Source organism: Panthera onca, chromosome C1 (genome assembly GCF_046562875.1).
Source record: "Panthera onca isolate mPanOnc1 chromosome C1, mPanOnc1 haplotype 2, whole genome shotgun sequence".
Lineage (NCBI taxonomy): Eukaryota > Metazoa > Chordata > Mammalia > Carnivora > Felidae > Panthera > Panthera onca.
The window spans coordinates 122770839-122789321 of NC_138346.1; the positions used below are offsets into that span (position 1 = coordinate 122770839).

At 47.2% G+C, this 18483-nt stretch overlaps 1 protein-coding gene and 1 long non-coding RNA gene across 2 annotated transcripts in view; one reads left to right on the forward strand and one right to left on the reverse strand.

Annotated features, from left to right (window-relative positions):
• LOC144617208 (uncharacterized) overlaps positions 1–4268 on the reverse strand; it is a 112937-nt gene extending 108669 nt beyond the window's left edge. The window contains exon 1 of the long non-coding RNA XR_013557414.2: positions 1361–4268. This is a non-coding gene — a long non-coding RNA (uncharacterized LOC144617208). The remainder of the gene's footprint in view (positions 1–1360) is intronic.
• A 155-nt stretch (positions 4269–4423) lies between these two features.
• CASQ2 (calsequestrin 2) overlaps positions 4424–18483 on the forward strand; it is a 63488-nt gene continuing 49428 nt past the window's right edge. Inside the window, exon 1 of the mRNA XM_060624245.3 lies at positions 4424–4848. Coding sequence (XP_060480228.2) covers positions 4615–4848 — 234 coding nt within the window. The 5' untranslated portion in view covers positions 4424–4614. The remainder of the gene's footprint in view (positions 4849–18483) is intronic.

An 18483-nucleotide genomic window follows, 5' to 3' on the forward strand; every position in this document is an offset into this window, starting at 1 on the left:
CTGCCCCTCCCCTGTTCATGCTCTGTCTCTCTCTGTCTCAAAAATAAATAAACGTTAAAAAAAAAAATTAAAAAAAAAAAAAAAAAAAAAAGAGTTGGGCACTTAACCAACCGAGCCACCCAGGTGCCCCTGTATAGTACTTTAAAATAAGGCCTAGCACAAATTAAGTGCTTCCAATTTACTTAATGACTATTTAGTGAGAACTGTGACAGGCCAGGCTGATTTTGAGGATTACTGTTAACAATAATCTGCTACTATACGGCTACTTTAAGGCTCATTCTACCTGGGGGAAACAAATCCCCAGGGTAGAAATGTTTCCAAGGAGAACTATTGTGTAAGGTCAGTGAGTCAGCCAGGGGTCTACACTGGGCGCTTCCCTGACGACGTGTCATTAGTTACAACTTGGACTTATTACTGGTAAACTTTGGGGCTCTTTTTCAACCAGCACTGGTCTTTTTCTGCTCGGTGCTGTTTAGTAGGAGTTTCCTGGTGCTGGGCAGAAGGCTCCTGGGACGGCCTGAATTCAGGCCTGTTCCAATCCACCAGAGGAAGCCTGAGAGCGGGGAGCACCAGGCCCTAGACACAAGCGCTTCTGGGACTGTCAGGCCAGCAGGCTGACTTCCCGGGGCCACTGGCCCAGCCCAGTGGGAGGGAAGAACCGGATCAAAGAAAGAAAGATGCTGTGCTCCGCTTTATCCACGGGGTGGAGTATTTTAGCCAAAGAAGGGACGTTTGGAGGCAGTGAAGTCCTGGGAGAAAGATAAGCCCGGACTTGTCCAGAGTCACGCCCATCAAACCCTCCTCCGCAGGCAGTCAGTCATCAAACTTCTCAAACCTGAGGGCTGTGCCAAGGCCTATCCTGGTAAAAGAAAATCCTCTACGAGCCTCAGCAAATTTAAAAATTTGAGAGCCAAAGAGGGACCAGGGGAGACCAGTGAGTGTGACCCTTCCCCCCACAAATGAGGAATATGAGGGCCAAGAGGGGAGGGAGGAGTCCTGACCGAGGTCGCACTGCCAGGCTGCGTCAGACCAGCCCCGAACCCAGGTCCCTCGGCCGCCTGTCGCCTGTCGAAGCTCTCTCTCTGGGCTGCCTCCGGGTCGTTCAGACGGAGTCTCTGCCCTGTAGACCTTCCAGTGCAGGTGAGATCCCGTCCACATGTTTCACTGGGAGGTGCATTCTGAGCGCGGAAGAAGGGGGAGGCGGACACAGCCCTCCGCTGGTGGAGTCCCCCAGGTCTAGAGCATGGAGGCTCGCGCCTTCCCCCTGGGCAGCCTGCTCGCGGCTCCCCTCTCTTCTACTCCCACGTCCCCTCCCAGAGGAGCTTTCCTCAACCACCTGTCCAAAGGTGCCTCCACTTACCCACGGTCTCGGACTCTCCGTTGTTCTCCGTTGTTCTTCAGAGCACGTGCCTCTACTTGCCCTTACGTACGCACACACCATGCGCGCACGCGCAGGTTTACACGCATGCGCGCACCTACACCTTCATGTGCTTGCGCATGCGTGCGCACACCCCGCGTTTACGTTTTGCTTGTTTGATCATCGTCTGTCGAGGTTATAAACTCATGTAAAATCAGGTTAGCGACCAATCCCCAGTACCCAGAGAAGTGTCTGGTAAGTAGAAGATGCCCAATAAAAATATAATTAACAAACGGAGGGAAGACCATGGCTTCAAGTCCTGATTAATCTGTGAAATAAATTATTGTAAAGATCAAATTAAATAATATATGCAAAATCACTCTGGCACCTGACGAGAATAAAGAATTGCAAGGGGTTAGATTAGATTAAAGGACTGTAGGTAGGGCCCTCTCACAAAGTGGAGAACTGGCAAGAACAACGGGCCTGCATTGTGATAATAATTAACATCTATTTGCATTTATTTTTTTTTTGTTTTGTTTTATCCCTTCCGGTTTAAACAAAACGAAACAAAAATACTGCTACAGGCACATAAGGATACACACACTTCTGCACAATCACAAACTAGGAGTGTGTGGGGGTGACACACTGACTGGGGCAGCAGCTAAAAACCCGAATGAGAGGGCTGATTTCGTAGATAGATACAAAATTGACTCAGAAATGTCCAGAAGCATTCCCTGTTTACAAAATGAATTAATTAAGGCTGGTGAGCAAGAATGCAAAGGAAAAACAAAAAGAGGAAAATAAAAGCAGCCAGAGAAATGACTGGTACCTAAAAAATAGACCGTGGACAGTGAGAAACCTGATTTCTACAGCATGTGTCCTTGGGGCTGGGCTGCGAAGCCCCCAGTAGAGTCCAGGATCTGGGGACTGGAACTTTCCACACTAGAGCTTCTCTCTGTTAACATGCAGTTGGTCAGAAGCCAGACTTGAAGGCTTAAACTACATTTTCCAAATGTATTTCTTTTCCTTGGTACTTTTTATCAGTTTCAAGTCAAGAAATTCAGAGACTCTGACTTTAAATATTTCCAAATTTTTCAGTAAAATTTTAAAAACCTTTCATATTAAGAAAAGTGGGGCATATTCTAAATAAAGGTAACCCGGTGAGATTGAGACAATGGGAACAGGTTTGGGAAACTGACCTGGAAAAGACAAGACATACATTGTTTCACTCAGAAATCTTGTTCCTGGGAAATTTTCTAAAGAAAGCAGAGATCTCTGGTGCTTGCCAATGACCTGGAAAGTTAACCACGCCTTAGAATGGCTATTTTTGGCTCCATTTTTAAAAGCAGAGAGAATTCACCTTTAGAAAGAACTGAAGGTTTTCACGTTTTCACTGATGGGTTCTCCAAGGTCCTGGCTTCCTGGACATGAAAGTGTCCTGACAGCTCCTTGTCACCCTACTTCTCAGCATAAGGCCCTCTGGATGTAGAGGAGGGGCCTGGTCTTCCTCGAATAGGGTGACAAACCTCTTTTCCTTCAATCCTCTGTAAATGTTGTGCATGAGTGAGTCCTCACTCTTTCCAAAGCTGATTTTCCAACCAAAGGAAGACAAAACTTTGGTCCAAATTTTAAGAGTCATAGACCACTCTAAGGAGTGGAAAGACATGACTGGGCTGTTGTTTGACCAGAAAGGATGGTCGAGGAACCACTTAAGAAATTGCCCTGAGTCATAGTTAAAGCAGCCAGCAGTACCTGGAATCCTCACACTGGCAGTTAGGAAGGCTATTTCAGACAAGTTGCTGATCTCTCTGAATCTCAGTTAGCTCACCTGTGAAATGAGCGCTTATCAACTCTGCCCCAATTGCCTGCTTGGTTCAAGGAGAAAGTGGACCGGAAAAGATTCACAAACCACTATTATTAGAAACTGACAAGTCTTATAATAACCTATGTTCCACCATCTCCAGTGAGAATGAAGTAAGTATAATAGCTACCACGCACCCGCTTTGTACAATGCTTTTCCATCTCTGTGTTCCAAACCTTACAATATAGTCATAATTATCCTCGTGTGACAAGGCAGGGGGAGGAACTGAGAACCAGAGAGAGTGAGTGACGCCTCAAAGTGCACCCAGCCATTAAAAGGCAGAACGGGGATTGGAACTGTCATCTGTCCAACTTCCAGACTCTGTGTACCAGTCCGTCTCTAATGAAGAGGAAAGGGACAAAAATGACACATTAGGGGTTAAGGTAAAAAAAAGAGATATAACAGAGATGGTCTGTCATAATCTAAGAGAGTTTAATCTAAGAGAGTTTCTGAGGAAGACTGTTGAACTTTTACTTTATTTAAAGTATTTTAAATTTATTTTAAAATGGAGATGGGTTTTCCTGGTGTCAGCAGTGTTCAGCTGTGGGCAGGAGTGGAAGGAGAGGAACTGAGGCCCCAGGGCGGGGGGTCTGACAGGGAGGGTGTCCCTGTATCTCTTGCCCAGTGCCTGTCAGGGCCATGTGAGCATGGCACAGAGGCCACCCGGGGCCCAGTTCCCAAGAAGAGAGGATGGGGGGCAGGGAAAGGCAGGTGCAGAACGTGAAGTCCGCCTGGACTGGACTGTGTGAGCAGTGAGTACGTAGGGGGACAGGCAGCCCACCCAGAGGGGACAGGCTGACTTCTCTCCTTAATTGAACGATTCCGAGGCCTGGGTGGCCCTGTGTACATGCAGACGTCTCCACTAGCTGGTCTCGTTTACGGTCCCATCTCTCTCCCCTCTCATCTTTTCTCCCTCCTTCTTGAGTTTCTCTTCCCTGACCTTGCTGTCCTCCTTATTCCTTGTGCATGAGTTCTCCTCCTTCCCTCCTGCCTCCTCCCTTGCTACCCCTCTGACAAACTGTATCAGCGAATCCCTCAACAGTGTCATATCTAACTTTTTTTTTATTCATTGCATGATTTATTTTTAGCCTGAGACAACTGCATCCTAAAAATGGAGTTCCTGATGAGACAGGGGCTGGGCCCAGTTATGCGAGGTATCTGGGGCCTGGCCCGGCCCGGCCCTCAGTCTCCGCACGCCTGTGTCCTGTGCCCAGGAGTACCAGTAGCTGGAGCCCAGGCAGTGGAGAGTTGGTCCTCCGGGCCCAGGAGGGATAGAGAGGAGGGACCAAATCTGCCTCTCTGCTCCCCCGCTTCTTGCAACCAGACCTCTGAGAGTCTTCCGGCCACTTTCCTGCCCTCAGTCTTTCTGGGAAAGTGAAACGAAAACCGTTCCCAGATGAAGAGAACGCACCTGTTCATCGTGGGGGTCTACCTGCTGTCTTCCTGCAGGGCAGAAGAGGGACTCAACTTCCCCACGTATGATGGCAAGGACCGCGTGGTAAGCCTCACTGAGAAGAACTTCAAGCAGGTTTTGAAGAAATACGACTTGCTCTGCCTCTACTACCACGAGCCCGTGTCTTCAGACAAAGTCGCGCAGAAACAGTTCCAACTGAAAGAAATTGTGCTGGAGGTAAGCAGGGGGCATGCTGACCACCTTGTCCCAGCAAGCACGGGCTGGCCAGCGGCCTGGGGATGTGGGAACGCAGGAGCAGAGACTGTGTCCTGAAGTCCGGCTGCATTTTAGTCATGTGAATCTGAAGATATTTTTGTTGCAAAGCTGGGGTGTGTGAACAACGCAGGGTGGGGCCTGACTCCTAAAATAGGGACAATCGAATGTGTTGCACAATGCATGGGTCTGATTTAAAACCTGTCCCACGATGGTCCTCTTGGGTTTTCAAGGGCAATAGTCCCAGCAACTATTTTTCTGAGATAATTTTAAAAGTTTGGTTAAGTGGCTTGGTGAAATGCAATTCAGAGACGATTTTGGTTTCATTCGGTGTGCTAACTCCCCACCCTCTGCTCCCTGAACTTTTGCCGCAATCCTGGAGAGACAGGAGGCTTTTGACCTTGCTTCTCTCCATGGGTCAGCCGGGGAATATCACTAAGTGATCTTCGTCTCTTGTGATCTGGGTTCAGTCAACATTGCACAGTGTACATGTGTGAAGATCTTTAGCTGCACGTTCACTAATTAACGGGAGGGATTTTTTTTTTGCCTCAGAAAGTTCTTGGTGTGAGTTCAGGGCAGATGCTGAAGTCAGTTCTTGTTTTATCTGCATTACATGGCCTGTCTGTTAAGCCTGGCACTGTGGGGCCCATCCTCTAATCCTTGGTGAGGGCTCCAGGGCCAATTCCTGCAGCGCCTCCTGGACAGTGTAAGGTCACTTACACTTCAGGAGCACCTGTGAGTGCCAGGAATTCTAGTAGTCACCAAGATCCCTTATCAGCCCCGTGCCCAGCCCAGGCACAAACCTGTGGAAAGAGACATTTGAGAATTACAGCAGCTTGTTAACTAGCACTTCAGAAAGCTCAGCTTAATCAAATATTGTGATTACGAGAGTTACCATGTATGAAACTCATATAGATTTTAATCTTAAAAAAAAAGATTCAAATAAACTCCATGAAAACCATGTGACATATAGTCAAATATGTTGGATACTTTAAAGTACTTCAGAATCCTAAGTGTCTCCCGATCATCATACAAGCACCTATTCTCAGAGCACTTATATGTGGCAGTCTGGTCATTACAGAGAGCTCAGGTTGACAAAAAACTAAGCGTTTAAAAAATATCACCACTACCATTATGTTTTGTCTCAGGCTTATCCTGGGGGCTGCAAGTGGACGTTCATCTTGTGGGTTGCATGCAAAGAGAAAGCAGGAACAGTTTTTAGATCTTTGTGCTATCTATGGGAACATTGCAGGCTGGAAAAAAACTAGGACGTATAGCATAGCTGCTACTCAGCCCCTGAAATCCTCGCTCATATCATTGTCTCTGTCTCAAACTGCCGTACTCAGTTATTGAGAGACTGAAAAAGTTAATTGAAGGCATAAAGATCCTACCCTATATGCTCATCACTGTCTGGCAGCCTGGAACTCAAAAAGAATGCCAGTACAAGCAATGACTTCCCATTTCTGATGCCCCATCATATTACAACACATGTGCACACACACATACACATGCACACATGTACACATACTCTCCCCCAAGAATGTATCTCCCGCAAAGACCTAGGGCCCTGAGAAGGCACTTTCCCCTGGGCTCACCATCCCTTCACGCCCCTTTGATCCAAGAGTGCCTGGCAGAGACCCAAAGGACATAGTTGATGCCCTGCAAGGTGCTAAAACTGAGGTGGGCATCCTTAGGGGAAGAAGGACACAGAACTTGGGGTTGGGAGATCTAGATTTATATTCTGGCTTTGCCTTTCCTGGGCACATGACATAGGGCACGTTGCTTAATTCCTCTGGGTCTCATTTTCTCATCTATAAATATAGAAAAAACCATCATACATGCTTAAGAGATAATTATGTAACAATAATTAAGATTTAGTGAATGCTTACTGTTTACAGAGACGGTTCTAAGCACTTTGTATATGTTAGCTAGTTTAATCCTTACAGTATTTCTGTGACATAGGTACAGTTCCCATCCCCATTTTATAGGGGGATACTGAGGCACAGAGAAGGTAAGTTGCCCCGGGTCACCCAACTAGTGCAGGCAAAGGTGGTCTTAGCCCCTGCACTGCAATATTGCTAGAACCAAATGAGACAGAGTTCAGTTAGCTGCTAGATACTCTGTTGAGGATCGCTTTGAGTCTGCCTTAGAGTTGCTCTGCCGCGGGCCCAGACCTGGTGAGGCCAGCTGTATCACACTCACGGTTGAGAAGCGCATAGCCCTGGAGGGAGGCACTACTTATGCAGATGCCCCGACCAGGCAGGAGACCATGCTCCCTTAGTGAGGATGGAGGTGGGGGGTGAGAATGGAGGGAGGTTTTCGGGGTGTTGGGGGTACCTGTCAGGTGCAGGCTCTTTCTCAGAGTCCAGGACAAAACTGATTCCAAGAATCCCATGGGTAGAAAGAGAGTGATTTAAGCCTCTACATTTTCTTCATAGTCAAAACAGTTATTTTGTCCTCTGAATTCCCTGGACCTGAGACCTGCATGAAGGAAAGTATGCTGCCTGTTCCAGCGCGGTGGCTTTAGGGGGATAAGAGGCAAGGACGCAGCCCCCAGCCAATGTCCACAGGAAGTGAGGTCTCAGCCATGGGCGGACAGTGCAGGGGACAGTTGGCTCCTCTCCTCCAGCCAGTTCAGGAAGGTGGCTTCTGGTATCTCTGTGTCATAATTCACCACAACCTAGTAATCAGGGACACATACACAACGGAAACACAGATTTCATGGGACAATACTAATTATTATTTGGAGAAATACTTGGGTTTTTAACAAAATTATTTTGTCTTCTGTTTTATTCTTTCTGTTCTAGTCTATTCTGTTTGTCTTCATTAAAAAAAATATTGATTCCAACCTATTAAGTTGATTTCATTCTACCGTTATTAGTTGCTATCCCCCAGTTGAAACACCTGAGACATCTTTAGGGATTAGGAGCTCATAACCTGTCATGTAAGGCCCACCCCATTCTGCTAAAAACCCAGAGGAACTGTGGTCATCTGTGTATACTTTGCCTGCCATTCTAAGGGATGACAAGAAAAATGACCCAGAAACATCCCCCTCCACAGGGTGAGCAGGTCACTCCCTGGCTCAGGGTCTTGGATGCTGATCAATCAGTCATCTGTCTGTTACTTAGATGTTGGGTCTTGGGATTGATGCTGTGGACACAGGAAAATGAGACCCTCAGGTGGCTCTTGACCTATTATGGAAGAAGGGCAAATAAAAAACTATAGTGCAATGGGGTCACTGTTAAGAGTAGAGCAACTTAGAAGGTACTCCCAGAGCACAAAGAGCAAGGGCCCTGCTTCCCAGGGAGAGACACAGAAGGTGTAACAAGGAAGAACTGGTTTGTGAAAACGAGGAAAATTTACCAGGCCAATAAGCAAGGGCTGGGGAGGGAACCGCAAGAGCAAGGATTCTGACAGCCCTCGGGGATCTTCCCACCCAATTTTCCTAAAATTTGCCCATGAGGGTCTCATTCCTCTAGGGGAGGATTTTTCTCCAAACACAGTTAAGCCCCTCTGAGAGTAGCAGTCCTTTAAAATGTTGCCAGTCACTTATACCTGCATCTGACCACGTTTGAGTCCCGTGCGGGAACAGGGTTTGACAAGGGGGAAGAGGAGTAGGGAAAGAATAGAAAGTCACTGAAAGCTTGGGCAGAAAAAGGGCAAATTAAATGTCACCAGGTGACACCAAGCTCAAACTGCTTTCCAGTTTGGCCAAGGTCTGGCTCTGGAGGGCACCAGGGGCAGTGCGTGGTAGCTAGTTCTATAGAGAAGTTCTGTAGAGGCTGGCTGAATGGATGCCATGTTCGATGAAACGTTCTCTTTGAACACCATCTAGATTGTTCTGAACCTTTACTTCATAGCCGTGGCTTTGTAGTGACAGGACTCAGGCAGCTGGGAATCCCGCTTCCTGGTTGGGCATTTTATCCACAAAATAGCACACGCTCACTTAGAAATGTTGGAATATATGGAAAAGGAAAAAGAAGGCAATAAAAGCATCCACCCAGAAAGCAACACGGTTCACGTTCTGATAGATTTCTCCCCCGTACTTTCTGTCTATATGTAAACGTACAGTTTTCAGTGGGTTTATACCGATTCTACAGTTTTGTTTCCTGCTTTTTTCACTTCAGTACATTGTATTTCTGTGTCACGAAAGAGTTTAATATTCTTGACAAACAATGTTAAGGCTGGCCTAGCACTCCATGGTATGACCATGCATATTCTTAAGATAAGTTGTCCATTTGGGGATGTTGACACAATTTTCAGTTTTAAAAATCTTTGTCTGTTGAGGTTTTCATTGTAGTGTTAATGAAAATTCTTTGATTTTTAGCGAGATGGAATGTTCCCATAAAATTATCTGCCATTTATATTTCTTTCTCCCATGAATTATTCTTCAGTGCCTTTCCCCCATTTTCCTGTTGAGGTGTCAACACAATTATAAAGGGAGTTGCCATGCTGTATGCTGTTTCCTTCAGCTTCAGCCCAGACCATAACTGAGTTACACCACAGCAGCCAGATTCTGTTAGCCTCACCGGACTCAAGCACAGGAGGAGGACGTGCCCGGTGATTTTGATTCCTCCTTGTCCTTTTGTTTCTTGCTTCTACTTTTCCTTTGAAACTGCCGTGCAAGTTACTGCTGCTATCACGCGCCCTAGAAAGGGTGTCACAGAAAGTCCTCCAACATCACCCATCTGTCTTGGGTCGAAATACTTGAGAAGTGGTGCGCTCTAACATGGGCTTCCGAGTCAGGTAGACCTGGGGCCCCGTTCCCAAGGAGGATGCCCCTCTGCGTTCGGGCTCCATGTTGGTGATGTGGAGACGGCGGTGGTGGCTTGGCAAGAGCACAGCTTCTGGCAAACAGGAAGTACTTCACAAATACCGGCAACTTGCAGTCCGCACTCCACTCTTGAGTCATGATTTTAGACGGCCCCAGCCTAACCCTATCACTTCATAGACTGAGGACACCAGGCCACTTTCAGAGAGCTCCGGATTTGTGACACGGTGCCATGTTGCTTTTTCGTAGGCAGCTAAGCCCCAGAGAGGACGAGTGGCTTGCCCATGATCACAGATTCTTGAAGCACCCCCTCCCCATGTTCAGCTCTCCCTCTGCTCTCCCGGGCTTTGCCAAGTCCGTGCCTGATGCACTAAGCTTTTTCGCCAACACCGTTTATTAACTAGACCCCTTCCACATTTTCAGTCACAGTGCAGACACCCAGCCTACCGAGCCACCCAGGCACCCCTCATGTTCAAAGCTGATACTATTAAGTGTGTACATGTGTTTTGTGGGAGCATGCAAACAGGCCAACCCATAACCGATATATATTTATTGGATTAGGAGAAGCCTTGGGGGATCTTCTCAGGCAAGTTACTGAGCGATTTGGAACATGAAAATAAGTATCGTGAATCCCTGAACAGAAATATTAATTCACCAAATACCCACTGCTCTTACCAGACTCTGAGTAACGTTAGCATGAATAAATCAACAAGTGAGCCAGTGAACGAGTGATGAACGAGCTGTGCCTTCCTCATTGTGAACAGTGAAAACCGGTTCAGTTGCTGAGGGGGAGCTAGGTCCCTTAGGCAGTCCCTAGGGCAGGCGGCCCAGGGTCCTGCAGGAACAGCCACACCATCCTGGTAGTTTCATGCCAGGTTGACTTGGTATTCCTGTTATTTTCAACAGGCCTCAGCTGGGGTGTGAGGTCCGAGGCTGCTCCTCTGTGTCCCCCTCTGGGGACCTTCTCTTCTTCCTGCTTATGGAAGTCCGACTTCCACTCACCACATGAAAGTTGCTGCCATCCGCACACAATCTGCCCAGTGGCTTTGTCCTGGGCCCTCTTAGATATTGATTGCAGGATGGTCACATAAAATTATTGGAAATGGCCTATCCACCAGGAAGAAGACAGCCTGTTGTTATGACCAATTTTCCAGGACTGGTAAGCAGATTATTTTCCAATAATTTTAGATGGTGACTCTGGCACAGATTATGCATGAGACCCTGTGGGGCTGGGGGAGGCCGGTTCGACCATCTGTAGCAAAATCAAGGATCAGAATCCTGGGCCATGTTGGCCTCTGGGTTCTGCCACTATTTAAGCAAATCTCTTGCTGCTGCTGCTCTGAGTCTACCAAGGTCCCTAACAGACCGAGCTCCCTTCTCTATTCAGAACCTAGTCTCCTAATCGATTTGCACATCGGTGAAATATCTTCGGCTGGGAGCACAACCTCTTCAGACCCAGCAGTGCGCCCAGTGTCATTGACGTGACTCTCGTGTGCGCTTTCTGAGCATGGCCGTCCCCTTACACCTGACCTCAGTTGAGGGAGCCATGCTCAGGAAAAGCAGACAACTGGAGTTCAGAGTGCTGAAATTCCCAGACACTTGCTTTTGGATCCAGGGCAAGTCACAGATGAGCCCCGCGTTTTGCTCCTCTGCTAAACCAGTCGCGTAGTTTCTATCAGTGAATGAGAAGACTTCAATGAAAGCAGATGAATGGAAATTTCTCATAACATTATAAGAAGCTGTACACGTATCAGGTATTATCATTTGGTTATGCTGATTACTGTTTAGGAGGTTCATCTATGTAGGATGCCTAATTGAAGGTCTGAAATATATACCCAGTGCTTATCAACTGCTAATTCTCTTCACCTGTTGCTCGAAATTTAGACCGTGTTCTTGGCCGGTTGCAATAGGTCTCAACCTTGGCTGCATATTGGAATCACCACAGAATTGTTAAAAATACTGGTGCCTGGGTCTTCTCCTCCCAGATCCTGATTTCATTGATGATGAGGTAAGAGATGATATCTATGTACTACAGAATTTAAAAGCTCCCTGGGTGATTCTCGCGTGCAGCCAAGTTTACAGGCACTTGAGACTTGATGCTCAAAATGTGGAACCCAGAGCAGTTCCAGTGACATCACCTGGGTGCTGGTTCCATTTAAATGGCATTTCCCAAGTGATTCATAGGCATGTTAAAGTTTCCAAAGCATAGTACTGGCCTCTTGGGTTAGAGAAATTTTCTAGATGACCAGAATCGTGTTGTCATTGCTTGACCCTTTGTCTCTTGCCTCTCTCCAGTGCTATTGGACCGGTTAGCACACCTCTGGTTTGAACTGCTGGGATAAGTTGGTTACTGGGGCTGTAGGGATTCAAATCTGCTCTGGGTCTCACCCAAGCCTCCCAGTGCACTCCCACTGTCCTCTCTGACAGTCAGTGATTGAAACTTTGGACCTCCTTAAAAGGGGATGACTGGGCTCATGGGAAGCCTTACCCTACCCGAGAGGTTTCCCTTTGAGTTACAGGGTTTTCTAAGGTCAGATCAGAAAGTAATCTTCAGTCAGGGTCCAGCATTTACCTTCAGAAAGACGAAAAACATCTATTGGGTTGCTGTGTTGCATTGCCCTTTTCTGCCAAGAAATGACAAATCAGAGAACCCTAGAGAAGAGGGGATACTAAGGTGTTACCATGTTTAACAGAAAACTATGAGAAAACTGGTTACAGCAAACTCGTGAGTGTTCTATAATGTGAAACTTAGCCCATGGTTCCCCAAAGAGAAACATTCACCCTTTCATTGATCCATCAAATATTCATACCTGCTTCCTTACAAAATGCAGATGGCATGGCCCCTTACAGCTAAGGAGATGTTCTTTCATTAATGCTAAGAACTCACCTTCAAAGAACTTTAGTTCTTTGCTTAAATGGCATCTTATGAAAGAAGTTATTTCCCTGACCTCCTACACAGATCACTCTCTGAGCACTCCTTTTGACCTGTCTTCCCTACTCTGTCTTTTCTCCATAGAGCTTGGCTGGCACGGTGCCCGTTGTGTGACGCCCTTAGAGAATGTAAATCCACAAAGGCAGAGGCAAAATGTTCTCTTCATTGCTGTATGCCAGCACCTACATTAGCATCTGACTCATGGTGGGCACTCAGTGGTGTTTGTTGAGTGAATGTTAAGTGAACAGAAGAGAAGGAGGAGACGGGAGATAGCACTTGTTATGAATTTACCGTGAAGCGTACCCAGTATGGGCGCTTTATATATGTTACTTTACTTAACTCTTAACAACATTTGTTTACATCATGTGCAAAGAACTGATCCTGAAAGTAGACTGCCCAAGGTCACAAAGCTATAAAATGGCAGAGCATGTATCAGGATTTGAATTCATGTCTGTTTGGTTCCAAATGACATGTTCCTTCCTCTAAACCAAGGAACAGCTGAAAGGGATTGCTTTGTGTTTGTAAGCAAGGCCAACTTAAAAAGGGACAAGAGTCTTTAGCTTGTATTCTGGATTCTCACCCATGCTTGAGCAACATTTAATTGTACAATTGGATTATGTTGAACCAAAATGACCAGTGTGAGCAAATGGGCTAATGCTTAGCACCTACTGGGATTTAATAAAAATCCAGAAAACACTGGATGGATGGATGGATGGATGGATGGATGGAAAGAGAGGGAAAGGCAAGCAATTATAAATGTGTTGCCTATATTGAAAACATATTTGTCCTTGATCTCTTTTTAACATTAAATTTATTCCAAAAAAGCATTGAGTGGAATAGTATAAAATTAGGTTGACTCTGTCAGATTCAGGGACCTGTTTGTCATCTTTGCTTAATCCCACTGACATAGGGGTAAAACTGATTTTTTTTAAACCACAGGACTCTCAGTCCCAACTATATATCCAGCATGGGCAGAAACTTCTGGGCTCTGTGAGGCTGACCCTGCCTTCAAACCTATTTAGCACTGGCAAATGTCCCCATGATTGCATTCCTAAACCCCAGGAGAGGAAGGCAAAATTAAGTTGCTGGAGTCGAGTAAATCTACAGATGGAATGATGTGGGAACTGTGGGCAGAGAATAGCAACACACACAGGATTCAGGTATTTCTTCCAACTGTTCACTGCCCAAAAATGGCATTCTCCAAACTTGCACCTGCTGCCCTCTGTAAAACTGGATGAGGTCAGGCTTATTTTGGTTTGGCTTTGGGAACAAACCCTCACATAAAGCCAGTCCTCTCTCCCACGATGTATAACCATGCCCACTCTTAAATTGCAGATCTCCTTAGAGCCCAAGTGCCGCCCAAATATTTGATGAGAGTTTGCTGTGCACTTCCCAGGGGCAGATGTTGGAAAGACAGAAGTGCTATTATAAGATCATGGCTTGAGTTGACGACAGTGAAATTCTTCCTTCCATATAGAGATGGAACAGAGATTCACGAAATGGAAAACACACTGTTGACTCAGAACTTCTAAACCACTGGAAGTTTCTTCTCTCACTATGTTACTCAAGTCTGGCCATCAAATCCCTTAGGTAGACCTTCTCCCAAAGTTAAACATGTTTAAATGGAGACGTGAGATACCATGAAAGTCACCACTATAAAACTATCATAAGAGAAAGCAGCAAAATAAAAAGTCAAAAATAAAATGTTTCAGAATCACTCGGTTTTTCTTTAAAAGCAGCAGCCCCACTCTCCTGTAGTTTGAGTCTCAGTGGTTGGTGTGGAGGATTTTTGTATAATTGACAGCTCGGCCTTAGCATCTAAAATGACTTCTTCTACCAAGAAAGCCAGCCGTCCAGAGTATTGAGTCTGTACAAAAAAGCCTCAGAGGCTCCCTCTTCTGAAAACTGGATGTGATTTTATCCAGATAAGCCATTTCTGTTTGGACAGCCATGCAGGAAGATGGCCAGTGCGCCATCTTGCAGCGTGCTGGGCTGGGCCGGCCAGACCCGCTTCTGAGTGCCCGCAGAGCCTGTTCCAGGAGTGCCTGCCTGCTGCCCGGTGCCCCACGCCAGACCGGCCTCTCCTCACCATCTGCTGTGTGCTGGGCATGGAGGCGGGCCAGGCGAGCCAACAGGTACTCCCTCACATGCTCACCTGCCTGTACCTCACACCGACACACACGGCCAAGTTGGCTCAGGACACCAAACAGATCTGACCACACTCACCCGATTTATTTATGAAGAAGATGAGAGCATCCCCCAGACTCAAAGAAAAAAGTGGACACAACACATAAACGGGAGCCCTCAATATCCCCTGGCAGAGAAGCACACAGCTCAGAGTTAGACCCACCTGGTTGGAGTCCTTGCACTAGTGTCCTTGCACAGGCAGGTCACTTCACTCCTCCAGCCTTCCTTTGTAAAATTAGAAACCGCAATACCTTCAGCACAGAGCTCTTACAAAGAGAAACAAGGGGATGTGTAAGGCGACTGGCACATGTTTGGCACACAACAAAGGGCTGTTCTTGAAACTATTGGGTACGTGAGAGCATGTTGCTGTCCCCACGCTTTGGATATCCATGCTATTTGTTGTCATTAGCAGATGCTAGCAGAACAGACACTGGTCAGACATTTGATACGGTTCAGCCAAGCAGCAACAGGCTTCTCTTCTGCTTTTCACCACGTGCTCTGGGAGTGACAAGTCAAAGAGCTCCTGGTCTGCTCATTGTTTTATCTTTAGGAAGCTTCTCCATCAGCTGAAGCACCTCTTGCATTGTGTGTTTGTTTGTTTTTGGATGAGGTGCACCAAACTATGGAAGTTTTAGTTAGAAAACGGCTGGTCTCTGGGGCCCCATTGGTTAAGCGTCCAACTTCAGCTCAGGTCATGATCTCATGGCTCATGAGTTTGAGCCCTGCGTCAGGCTCTGTGATGACAGCTCAGAGCCTGGAGCCTGCTTCAGATTCTTGTCTCTCTCTCTCTGTCCCCCACCTCTTGTGCTCATGCACTCTCTCTCTCTCTCTCTCTCTCTCTCTCAAACATAAAAACATTTTTAAAAAATTTAAAAAGAAAAGGGCTGGTGTCTCTCTGGCTTCCAGAACATAGTGACTACTTTGTGGGACTCCCTTCTAAGGCAGGCTGAGGAGGGAGCTACAGAAGAGGTCAGGTCCGGGACTGCCAGATGTCATTTTCACAGCCTCTGGGGCACAACAGAACCCCACTGAGAACAAGGTTAAAGGGCGCGGCCTGGTCCCATGTCAGTCAAAGACATTTTTTAAAAAAAATTCCATTGCAACAATGTTTTTAGTGTGAAAAGGGAAAAACCTGGCCTTTCTCATTCAGTCTGTATGGACATCGCAAGATGCTATGTGATAAAAGATTGTGATTATAGACTAGAGACCGTTGTAAGCAGTGGTTCTCAACGTGTGGGCCTGGGACCAGCAGCATCAGCGTCACCAGGGATGCATTTCTCGTCATGAATGCAAGTGCATGTCACAAATCCCATCCCAGACCTGATGAGTCAAAAACTCTGAAGTGGGCCCAGGAAATCTGTGTTTTCACGAGACCTTCCTCCAAGTAATGCTAATGTGGGCTCGGATTCACTGACTACCAGCTCAATGTCATGGTGTTGCCCCAAGTGACTTTAGAGGGAACAAACCTTCCTTAAGCACTTGCTCCCATGTAACCTCTACAAGAATGAGATCTCATCTGTAGACTAGAAAGTTGAGATGGGAGAAGTTGTGATCTGCTCAGAGTCTCACAGCTGATGACTGGAGCCTGGGTTTCTCTAAGACCCAGGTGCAGGAGTAGAATGTAATGGGTGAGAGCCGGGGCTCCGGAGCCACGGTGTCAGGTCGGGAGCCCAGCTATGTTACTTAAGCACTGTGTGGCCTTAGGCAAGTTGTTTGACCTCTCTATGCCTCCATTTCCTCATCTGCAAACTTCTACTCTTATGTGGGTTTGGGGAAGATTCAATAAGATAATTCATGCAAGGCCTTGGAGCATAGAACGAACACCCAATGGGTGATACTTTTATTATAGTTGCTATACTGCTCTCAACATGGCAGAGTGTAAAACACACAGCCCTGGCCCTTGGGTTTCTTCCCTGGCATTGAGCAAAGTGAGAGCCTCACGGTGCCAATAAAACAGTCAACAGCTCCCCTCTTACCCCAATAATCAGAGGCCACCCATTCCAGCCCCAACAGGCCCCAATATTTACTTCACTCTCATAAAATAGCTGCTCCATTCCCTTGCCTGCCCCCCCGCGTGGAGACATCACGTGCAATGCCCAGCTATACATAGCCCGGGCCTCATTTGAGGGTGGTGGAAAGTGACAGGAGATTACCGGGGATAAACATCAGCTCTCCGGTTTCAAGGGAGGACACACAGTTGTTGAATTGCTTGACACGTTGCCAGATGGTATCAGGGACAGTGGGTGAAAACAGTTTGCTTCTTGGCTTACATGGGAAGAACAGGATTGCAGCCAGGGTATTTTTAATGACTGGCCTGAGGGACGTTCACTTGGAGCAAAGATCAGTGATACTTTTCCCCAGGCTCCTCAGTCCTCCCTTTTCTTCGGATTCTTGACTTTACAGAAGGTATCCCCCACACACACTCAGTTCCCTTTAATGGAGCCACTGTCTTTCCTCTGTTACCCCATGCCTTCCCCACCTTCCCTCTGACCATGAAATGCAGTATGAATGTAGCTTTCTTCAATCTGTCCCTGGAGGTGAGGCATGCCACAAAGGGACTGGACTTGGAGGGACAAATATGGGGCCCTGGTGTTCCGCATATGCTGTCCTGAGGCCCACGGGACGTGCCCCACACGACGTGCCCCCCAGTGCTGCTGTGCCACTCTCTCCTACCTTTCATGGGCAAACTTCTTAAACAAGTGATCCACACCTGCTCTAACATGTCCTTGCCACCCACTCAAATGCTTAACTCCCAGTGCTTTGGCTCCTGGCCCAGCTCTTCTCTAAAAGGTCACCAGTGACTTACCAGTCCTGAAAGGAGACCTCATGGTGGTCCTACTGTCCATGACTCCTCCCTGCAATATTCGAACCGACCACCTGCTTCTTCTCAAGCCACTCTCCTCTCATGACTTTGGAGTCACTACGCTCCCTGTCCTTCTCTGATTTCTGCCCCCTACTCCTCTCCACCTCCAGAGCAGGCTCCTCTGTCTTCCTGCTCTTGCTTCCTATGAGGTGGTCAGTCTTTGACCCTGTGGTTTCCTTACCCACTGTTGTCCCTGAAGATGCCACCCACCCTTAAACTTCCACCTCTCACCTCCACCACTCCATTTGGGCCCTCTCCCCCCTGAGCGCCAGCTTGACACCTCGAGCTCTTGGCTGGACTTTGCCATGAACGCATTGCATCTAAATCCAAGCTGAGAACCCTGCCTCCGGTTCTGGCATGCCCTCCTGATGCCATTGTTTTGTCCTTCACCCCATTCCCTGGCCGGAGACCCTGGAGTCATCTTGCCTCCTCTTTTTGTGTGGTCTCCCTCCCTTCTCTCTCCAAAGCCATGGAAGAGTGGCCAGTCTGATGGACTCTTCGCTTGTAGAAGACTCACTCCACCCACTGCTGCTGCCTCAGTCTGAGATCAGTCATCTCCCATGCAGACAATGGCATCAGCCTCTCAGCTGGTCACCTTTCCTTTCCACTCTTCTTTCTGTCTGTCCGGGCTATGCCCTCAGATCAACCCTCCTCAAGCTCAAATTAGTCATATCGTTCTCTTACCCAAACACCCCCAACTCAGAACTGCTCGTCCTAATATTCACATCCTTTACACTCTTTCTCTTGTGTACCTTAAATACACCACTCCATTCAGTGCCCTCAAATAAGCTTTCTGTTCAAGTAAGTCAGCCTCTTCTACACTCACTCTGCACGTCTGCATCTCCA